The sequence below is a fragment of the Rutidosis leptorrhynchoides genome, chromosome 8, assembly GCF_046630445.1.
Source record: "Rutidosis leptorrhynchoides isolate AG116_Rl617_1_P2 chromosome 8, CSIRO_AGI_Rlap_v1, whole genome shotgun sequence".
NCBI lineage: Eukaryota > Viridiplantae > Streptophyta > Magnoliopsida > Asterales > Asteraceae > Rutidosis > Rutidosis leptorrhynchoides.
In genome coordinates, this window is record NC_092340.1 from 293,554,507 (window position 1) to 293,565,736 (window position 11,230).

The 11,230-nt window shown below is 34.2% G+C and overlaps 1 protein-coding gene across 1 annotated transcript; it reads right to left on the reverse strand.

Moving 5' to 3' along the window:
* Positions 1 to 252: 252 nt before the first annotated feature.
* LOC139864779 (uncharacterized) lies at positions 253 to 814 on the reverse strand. The gene has a single exon (XM_071853347.1). It carries the CDS (start codon positions 740 to 742, stop codon positions 416 to 418), a length of 327 nt encoding a protein of 108 aa, XP_071709448.1. The 5' UTR covers positions 743 to 814; the 3' UTR covers positions 253 to 415.
* Between the last annotated feature and the right edge of the window lie 10,416 nt (positions 815 to 11,230).

Here is an 11,230-nt window from a genome sequence, read left to right on the forward strand (position 1 = left end):
GTTACGAAAAACATATAAGATGGATTACGCATTTTTAACCAAAGTTATTGTTGTGACCAAACGTATATACCAAACGATTCGTAAAAATACTTTACCACAAATAAATGAAGACTTCCCAACAACGCACGACGAACCCCAAACCTAGATCGTTAATATCAATTAAAAATTTAGATCTAGTTTTGGATATATGTAAACTTTCTATAAATATAAAATATTTGTATAAAACCTAAATGCTTAAAAGTGAAATTGTGCTCAACAGCAAAACTACGTACTCCCTCCTTATAAAATATTTATATTTATATACATCATTACACATATTCAAGTGATTTGTAACACTACCAACACCAAATTGTACAATATAAAAAAGCACCAAGTGCAACTATATATCGAATAATTGCTAGTCATCAGTTGACCATCAACTAAGAAGCGGAAACCATCGTTCTCGAAGATCAGACTGATAAGAAAGCAAGAAGAATAAAAGAACAAGAATCAACCCAACGCCCCAAGGAGCCGAACCACTCGATGAATCGTAATCCGACACAAAAAAAGGAGATCGTCCCGTTGTATCGAACATTGAGATCAATTGCAAAACGACAAGAAACAACACTGGTGATACTATGAACACTAGTTTGAGGTTGTCAAATAAACCCTCAAACAATGATTCGTAACTTGAGTACCATGAGAAACTTACAAACATGAATAGTATGATTAGGAAAAAACATAAGTGAATTGGTAAAGACATGTTTTTTAGGAGAAAATTAATGTGTGGTTTGAGTTGGGTGTGTAAATCAACAAGTGTGTAAGTGAGTGGTATACTGAGGTGGGGGTTGATTTTATAGTGAGCACAAAAAGTTCTTTTAAAAATTAAATAGAAAATATAAAGTTATTATAGGTATAATAATACGTGTTTAAATTATGAGGATTCCTTGAATCTGTTAAAAATAAATTATGGGGATTCATTCCGGTTTTCATGGACGGTTAGGCCGGTGGTGCAAAATTTTTTTTATATATTTTTATTTCTATTTCTATTACGAGATCTAAAATATGGTTGTTGTGTAAGATTCAACTAAATTTTTTTTTTTTTTTTTTTTTTTGAAAGGCACTTTATTAATAAGCTCACAAATTACATACTGTACAAAAGCGAGATACCTCCTACCTTAGTTCTCACTAGTGAAAATCAAGAAATATACACACATACACAAGCCAAGTGATAAGAAAGGCTAAAAAAATAGAGGATGTAATCTACCATCTTGACACTTAGGAACTCGAGGACAGCAAACTTTGTGGGCAATGTAACCAAGCAAGGTTGAAAAAGACGCGAGACGGGGCCGAAACGGTAGCAACATCAAAACGTCGCAACGGAAAAGACGGAGCCGAGACGGCGTCGAAACGGATGTTGACTAATGTTGACTTTTATATATATAAATATATATTTACACATATTTTAGAGCTAAAAAACATTCTTTGACAAGTTTGTACTTATAATTGACCGATTTTAACAAAATTTCTGACTTTTGACTGGCGTTGACCCAATTTTTCCTGCATTTGACCTGACTTTTGACGTTGACCGGCTTATAAGAAAACGGGACGGGGTCGAAACAGTTTAATAACCAAAACGCCGCAACGGGCGTTGCAACGGACGCCGTTTACAACAGTGTAACCAAATAAACCACTATTTTTTTTACTTGTATCTCTTCGCAATCCACTTGAATGATTTAACTTAATTTCATTCAAGGCAACCGGCGGAGTCCATCTTTTATTATTAAAAACTTTTTGATTTCGATTCTTCCAAATCAGGTAACCGCATATCCATTCCACCGCTTGCCAAATCTTCGCACCCATTACCGACATGTGAACCGGTGCACTTCCACAGAAAACTTCATTTATACTAAGATTAGAGAAGCTATTCAAACCCCACCAATTATATACCTTATTACAAATCTCAAAAGCGTCCTTGCAAAAAATCAAGGAATGGTCTATCGTTTCAATACCGTCATCACAAAGAGGACATCGCACGGAGTGAAGATCGATACCACGTTTATCCAATTCTGACAACACGGGTAGTCTCCTTCGCTTAGCGCGCCAGATAAAAACCTCCACCTTTTTTGGAACCAAGTTATTACGCATAGTCTCGATAATGTTTGGGATCGATGGGGAGATAACAGAGGCGATCTCATCAGCAAGAATTTTTGTGACAAAATAGCCGCTACCTTCCAACGCCCAACGCCATGTATCATTTTGATCGGGATTTAACCTTACAGACCTGACCAGCTCGTTTAATTCACACAGTTCATCTTCGGTCCTCCCGGATAGATGACGAGTCCAACACCACGAACCTACAGCCTCGTCACCTTCGCAACAGATCCTCGCGAAAACAGTAGCATTAATGTTAGATTCCAAATATGCAAGTATCTTAAACTTGACTTTAAGAGGCATATCCGAAATCCAACAATCGTTCCAAAAAGAAGTGCTTTTGCCATTGCCAATTGTCTTTATGAAAGAGGTTTTGAAGTGGACACCGAGCTCATCAATGTGTGTACCTGTTTTGATAATAAGCCAAGTAGAGTTAGCTAAATAAGAAGGAGCTTGACCCCCCGAGTCAAGCAAACCCGAATTTCCATAGATACTTTTTATGACCTTAACCCACAAGGAGTTAGTTTCGGTTAGAAACCTCCACCACCACTTGCCGAGTAGGGCCATATTTTTGCAATCTAAGGAACCCAAATTTAACTCGCCCTCCTCAAAAGGTCGTAAAACAATGTCCCATTTAACCCACGGAATTTTTGCCTCACACCCCGACCCGCCCCAAAAGAAGTTTCGCCTCACACTCTCAAGTTTTTTAAGCACGCTTGGCGGGGCACGGAAGAGCGAAAAGTAATACAACTGTAAAATATTAAGAACCGATTTCACGAGAGTCAAACGCCCACCACATGACATCATACGAGATTTCCAATCCGCCAACCATTTTTCATATTTGTGGACCACCGGATTCCAATTGACTTTCTTGTTCATTTTCGCACCAATCGGTAGACCAAGGTACGTGCAAGGAAAGGTACCAACCTTACACCCAAATAGCCGAGCCATATCCTCTACCTCACCAGTTTCAACCCCCACACCAAAAAGATTTCTTTTGTTGTAGTTGATCTTTAGGCCCGATGCTAATTCAAAACACTTAAGTAACTTTAACACACTTTCGATATTTGACGTGCTCCATTCCCCGAAAAACATCGTATCATCCGCGTATTGGAGCAAAGATATGGGAACCTTATTGAAACCAACTTCAACACCCTTGAAAAGATTGTTCGCCACCGAAGAATAAGTAATCCAATTTAGGCCTTCCGCCGCAATAATAAAAAGAAAAGGTGAAAGCGGATCGCCTTGTCTAATCCCCCTTTCGAGCTTAAATTCCCTCGTCGGAGATCCGTTGACAAGTATAGAAATCGAAGCCGATTGGAGACACGAATGAATCCACTTCCTCCATCTATCCCCAAACCCCATTATCTTTAACATATCCAACAAGAAATCCCAATTTAAGCAATCGAAAGCTTTCTCGAAGTCTACCTTAAACACAAGACTTTTGAGATTTTTATGTTTGAGAAAATCAAGGGTTTCATTCGCAATTAGAGCACCATCAATGATGTTCCTTCCCTTTATAAACGCACTTTGTTCGCAAACCACAAGCTTAGGAACAACTTTCCTAAGTCTATTTAAGAGAAGCTTCGCAACAATTTTGTAATAGCTTCCAAGCAAACTAATAGGTCGATAGTCATTGAGACAAACCGGGTCTTTTAATTTGGTTATTAGAGTAATAAACGACGCGTTGCAACCGGGTAAGATAGCTCCATTCTCCTAAAATGAATTGATTGCCGAGATAAGATCTTTTTGAATGATACCCCAAAATATCTTGTTGAACCGTAATTTAAATCCATCCGGGCCGGGTGCTATCGTACTACCGCAATCCTTCACCGCCTCCCAAATTTCAGCATAACTGAACTCATGCTCTAAAGCCGCAGCCTCTGTTGATGATAATCCGAATACAGGCAGGCTACTCGATTCTGTTACCATACTGAAACTTCGGCCCACTGGACTGCCCATAATGGGCCTTTCTATAATTCTCGGCCAGTCTATAATTGGTGAAGAAAATCTATCTACAAAATGTTGAAGAATAGCTTCTTTTACATCACATGGGTTCTCACACCAATAACCATTAATTTGAAATCGCATGGGTTCTCACACCAATAACCATTAATTTGAATACCTCTTAAACTAACCTTATTATGCTTTCTTCGAATAATGTTATGGAAATATTTCGAGTTCTCGTCCCCCTCAAGAATCCATCGTATCCACGCCTTTTGTAATAACATTTTTGATTTGGTGTTTTCCTTCTCGATCCACTTTTTCCTACAATCTAACCACTCCATTCGATCATGTTCACACAGAATGCTGTTTTCAGCCTTTATCTCCCATTCCATAGCCGACTTTTTAAGCTCTCTAATTTCCTCATCAAGGCAAACAAAGGTATTTGAGCTCCATGATCTTAGAGCCGAATTTACATTTTTTTACCTATAAAATCGGACCAACATTCTTGTGCAGTCCTTTAGTAAAATATGTAGGGAAGAATGAGGGGGATAGTTTGAAAAAATAAAAATAAAAATTTCACTGTAGATGAATAGTGCAGTACTCCTTGTGGGTACAACTCTCTAGTGCGCAACGTACAAGTCACTAAAGCTTAAAAAAATGTCGCTAAAATCACTCAAGTGGATGTTTTTACGAAGTGAGTTATGTATTCGGTGTTTTTACCTTAAAATAAACTTACAAACTAATTATTACTCTATATACTATTAGACATAATGTGGTACTATTCACTTACTATTCACCAACAGCGATATTTTTTAAGCTTTAGTGACTTGTACGTTGCGCACTAGAGAGTTGTACCCACAAGGAGTACTGCACTATCCATCTACAGTGAAATTTTTATTTTTATTTTTCCAAATTGTCTCCCTCATTCTTCCCTACAAATTTTACTAAAGTACTGCACAAGAATGTTGGTCCGATTTTTTTAAAACTAGTTTTCTTCACACAAAAAAAAAAAAAAAAACGATTGACAAATTTCCCCCCCTCCTTTTTCTCTACAATTTTCCCTACACTTTCGTCAACCATTACCCTATGACATTGCCAAAAAATGACCACAAGAAGGAGCGGCAATGCGCGCCCGACAAACACTAGTTTTTAAACTAATAGAAAAAAAAACTATTAGTGTTGACGTCCAACAGTGGTAGAAAGCCGTACGATACGTAAACAGTGGATGTTCAGTGTCTTCGAACTCAAATGGCGACACATATATTACCTGAGTGCTCTAAATTTTGTTGTAATCATAAAAGTCAACAATGGATGGCAAATTTTATTATTATTTTAACTATTGTACAGTAGAATTTGATAGTATATATATAGGCACCATTATGCCTGCAAATGATGCACATCTCTTAAGATATACACTTATCATATATCATATATTCTCTTTTCTTCTAAACATTTGTTAGTAGTCTATAGCCAAAACCAAGGCACTAAAATGGTAGTTATAAACTCCTAAAATTATAACACATTATCAGCACGAAGTGCTCCGTATAATCAAGGTTTATCGAAGCAAGCACAAGTCACTAATCAAGGTAAGAAATTCTTTAACGATATCTTCTATTATTTATTAGTAAGGTAAATATTATTATCATCATAAGTAAAATTATATTTCTGTAATCTAACTTTTATTAACTTCACTAACATTTATATTTATGTTATTTAAGTTATATATGGTCGGTTATACCGCCTGAATTATATTTCTATAATCTAACTTTTATTAACTTCACTAACATTTATATTTATGTTATTTAAGTTATATATGTCGGTTATACCGCCTGAATTATATTTCTGTAATCTAACTTTTATTAACTTCACTAACATTTATATTTATGTTATTTAAGTTATATATGGTCGGTTATACCACCTAAATTATATTTCTGTAATCTAACTTTTATTAACTTCACTAACATTTATATTTATGTTATTTAAGTTATATATGGTCGGTTATACCGTCTGAATTATATTTTTGTAATCTAACTTTTATTAACTTCACTAACATTTATATTTATGTTATTTAAGTTATATATGGTCGGTTATACCGCCTAAATTATATTTATGTAATCTAACTCTTATTAACTTCACTAACATTTATATTTATGTTATCTAACATTTATGATTACTTATGCAATTAATCATTATTTATTTCATGCATACTAATGTTTATTCTTAAATATATTATTTATGCATAATATGTTTATTCTATTAATCTTCGTATTTATACTAAACGTATTTATACTAAATGTATTTATAGTAATCATATTTATACTAATAAAATTCTTTTATTAAAATTATTATTAATACAACGAGTACATTACAGTCGTTAACGTCAACTAACGACGTTACAACGATCATATATACATAACGGTTGTTAACGTCAACTGACGACGTTACAACGACTATATTTTTCAAATATAAAATAAACATCTCCGTTTTCACATTTTCACAAATAAATCTTCATTTTCTCAGATTACCACTCTTAAAAAAGTTTTTTGTAAAGATGATTCACACAAGGATAATTTTTTCTATTGTATTGGTCATACTAACTATCATCATTGTTGCTAATATACCACCGGGTGAACCTATATTCTATCATGCTCTTGTGGTTTTATCATTTGTAATCATGCTATTATTCTGTTGTTTGCTACTTATGAATTTAAAATGATTCTAGTTTCATTTTATTATTTGTCTATGAATAGAAGTTGATTATGATTATGATTTATGCTGTTCATCTTTTGATAATAGAAAATGTCGAATTTGAAAAGACTTAAATTTGCTCCTTTAGAATCAAGTGGGAAAAACTACTTAATATGGGTTATGAATGTAGAAAAACATCTCGAATCAATCGGTATTTTAGAAACCCTGAATGAAAATAACAATTGTTCCGAACAAGAGAAAGCAATAGCAAGTATTTTTCTTAGCAAACATATTGACGAGTCCTTAAAATCTACATATTATATGATCGAAGATCCAAGTGTATTATGGAAAATACTCAAAGATAGATACGATATTAATTATCAAGAAATAACGGTGATCCATGAAAGAATAAAATTGAAGATGTTAGTAGACGCTCTTATAAGAATCCCGGAGATTCTTATTAATGATCTGGTAACGTAGATCATCAGTCTAGTATTTCTTGAATACATGAACATATTGTTTAGCTCTACAAATAAGTCCCAAAAGAAAAGAAAACGAGAGTGAATCTGTTGAAAAATCTTGATTAAATAAACCCTGAGCTACCTTGAGACTTGAATGGTTTGAATTTTCTAAGATGCCTAGTTTGTTATGTATCACTCATAAATAAATGGTTTTAGACCATAACGCATATGTTTTATTAAGTGTTATCTTTTATGTACTTCAGATTGTAACTTGTTTGCATGTAATATAATTTGATTATCTTGCTGAAATATAACTCATTATTTGCTTATCTTATTTGAAGTTTTTAGTATGAATCCTGCTAAAATACAACATCAGTTAAATGGAAAGACCTATGTATTGCAGATAGTGGTAACATACACGCTATGATCAAATCTAAGAAATATTTCATTGATTTAAATCAAATGAAGGAATTATAAATACTATATCAGGTCTTGCAAACTTGATATAAGGAACGGAAAAGGCAAAAATTTATATTACCAAATGGTACGAATTTTCTGATAAAAATGCTTTGTTTTCTCCCAAATCAAAGAGAAATTTGTTAAGTTTCTCTGATATATATCATAATGGATATGATTATCAGTCAATGATAACCGGAAATGAGAAATACCTATATAGCACCGAAAAAAGTATATGATTAAAAGCGCATATGATAAAAAGCGCATATTATGAAAAGCGCAAATGATGAAAAGCGCAACGCATATGATTAAAAGCGCATATGATGAAAAGTGCATGTGATGAAAAGCTTAGTGCATATGATTAAAAGCGCATATGATGAAAAGTGCAGCGCATATGATTAAAAGCGCATATGATGAAAAGCACAGCGCATATGATTAAAAGCGCATCGCATATGATTAAAAGCGCATATGATGAAAAGCACAGCGCATATGATTAAAAGCGCATATGGTGATTAATGAAAAAGCACATATGGTGATTAATGAAAAAGCACATATGGTGATTAATGAAAAGCACATATGGTGATTAATGAAAAGCACATATGGTGATTAATGAAAAGATTATTGAGAAAGAATCATCAATGTTTCTTGAAAAAATTCAAGGTTATATATATGGACCAATTCATCCATTATGTGGACCATTTTGATATTTCATGGTTCTAATAGACGCATCTAGCGGATGGTCTCATGTTTGTGTGTTATCAAGCCGTAATATGGCATTTGCAAAGTTTCTTGCATAAATTATTAAATTGAGAACACATTATTATGATTACACCATTAAAAGGATGAGACTTGATAATGCTGGTTAGTTAACATCTCAAGCATTTAATGATTATTATATGTCTACAGGAATTGTTGTTGAACATCCAGTTGCTCATGTGCATACATAAAATTGGTTTAGCTGAATCAATAGATAAACGCTTGCAGCTAATAACTAGACAATTGGTAATGAGTACAAAACTCTCAATATTTATATGGGGACATGTAAATTTACATGATGCGACATTAATTCGCATTAAACCAAGTGCAAGTCATAAATATTCTCCGTTACCAACTTAATTTTGGTCGAGAGCCAAATATTTTCCATCTTAGAACATTTGGTTGTGGAGTGTATTTTTAATTGCACTACCACAACAAATGGTTCTTCAAAGAAGGATTGAAATATATGTTGGATAGGAAACATTTTCAATCATAAGATATATTGAACCCATGACGGGTGATGTTTTTACAACACGTTTTGCTGATTGTCATTTTAAAAAAAATTATTCCCTATATTAGGGGGAGAAATGAAAAATAAAGAAAAAGATGCTTCATTATGTGAACATCAATTAAGGTATATAGAACTCGCACAAAAGAATGAGAAACGAAAGTTCAAAAAATAATGCATATGCTAGAACTTGCAAATTAATTACTTTATACATTTAAAGATACAAAAAGAGTGATTAAATCATATATAATAGTAAGCAATGCTCCAGCTCGAATTGAAATTTCAAAAGCTGGCAATAATGTCACTCATGAGTATTTGCCACGTCTGAAACGTGGAGGACCAATTGGTTCCAAAGATAAAAATCCTTGAAAAGAAAAATCAGCTGATAATGAAGTAAAAGAAAGTGTTCAAGAAGAACCACAAATCAATATTCCTTCTGCAGAGGATATTGATAAATGTAAATACATAAATTGCGATAAATTATGCAATATTATGGAACCGAAATGAAATGAAAAATCTTGATGAGATATTTTCATATAATGATATCATGAATAAAGATGATGATCTGGAACCAAAATCTGTCATTGAATATCAAAATAGACATGATTGAGCTCAATGGAAAGGAGCAATATGAGCTAAATTAGAATCGCTCAATAAAAGAAAAGTTTTCGGATCAATCGTTATCACTTTTAAAGATGTGAAACGTGTGAGATAAAAAATGAATTTTTTTATCCGAAAAAGAAATGAGAAAAAATGAAGTTACAAGATAAAGCTAGACTTGTAACTCCAGAATTCTCTCAAAGACCATGAATGGTTTATGAGGAAAACTTATTCTCCTGTTATGGATGCAATAACTTTTAGATACTTAATCAGCCTAACAGTTTCTAAAAAATTTATAAATGCATCTCATGGATGTTATTACTACTTTTTTAAATGAATCACTTGATAGTGATATACATAAATATCAATGAAGGGCTTAAGGTTTCAGAAACATCTAATGCAAAACCCAAAGAAATGTTGTAACATCCCAACCCGTTAACCAACCAAAATCGCAACATAAAAAAAAAATTAAAACTGGGCAGAAGGGTGCGCCGAGCGCACCACACCAAGTGCGCGGCGCGCACTGGTGCCTGGCAGCTTCTGTCCACTTTTTCCGTTTTACGCGAAAAGATCTTCGACTTCCCGACACATTTAGACCAAAGGCTTTTCACAACATATTATAATAGTTAAAACTATCACGTTCCAATAATAAAATGAGTTTTACGAGACCGGGCCCACATTGGCCGTTCTACGACTTTCGTACAAAATATAAGTTTTCAACCACACGACTTCTAATACAAAATAAAACCGAGCATGGTGATTGGGGATACGCTACCCAATCCTATCCAATCCAAAAGCAAGATCTTCTAAAGCAACTACGCGAGCCACTAGTTCCCACGCTTACCCGAGCCACCGCATCCAAGAAAATCTATAAAAAAAAGTAAACAACGAGAGGGTAAGCTAACGCTTAGTGAGTGAGAATATACTACATACATATATATATGCATAAAATGGACACGCCACACAATATCAAATAACACATACCGGATCATCCGAGCATATAGCAAGCAAAACTAAGCTTACCGTACAATTGCGAACCACTAGCTACAACATCAATGTAAGTTCACTCACAACGTTATGAACAACACTACCAAGCTACACCCGAAGGGCTAGCTACAACACATCAATATCAAAACATAAGATAATATAATATCCCCGAACCTACAACCCAAGGCTAAACACTTAACCTTAACAATAAGATGACCGTATAAACCGAGTCACCATGAATCCGCTCTAACCGAAATTCACAACTTAACAATAAGATGATCGTGCAAACCGAGCCATCATGAACCTATATGTGAAGTGATCTCTATAACCGAGAACCGCTTTACCCAACCCGCACCCATCCTACACATACATATGCATATAGGATATTAACACTCACCTTTTCGCCTTGATGAATGCAACCGAGTAATTCCGCAACACGTCAATGGAAAGTACCTAATCCATTATCACAAATACAATAACACACTTAGAGTGGATTTACAAACCAACTCAATTCGACACTTAGTGCAAATTCGACCAATTGCACTTACAAACACCAAACGCGTCCAAACTAACCACTAATCACTAATCACAAGTGAAAATGGTCCTAATAATCCAAAAGAACCCAAACTTAAGTGTTTAACACTTATCAATCTCAAAATCACCCAAAAACCCTAATTTTGACTCAATTCCAAAA

What these genes read in the sequence shown, in the direction of transcription:
- LOC139864779 (XM_071853347.1), bottom strand. Translation starts at nt 742, where the DNA reads ATGTCTTTACCAATTCACTTATGTTTTTTCCTAATCATACTATTCATG.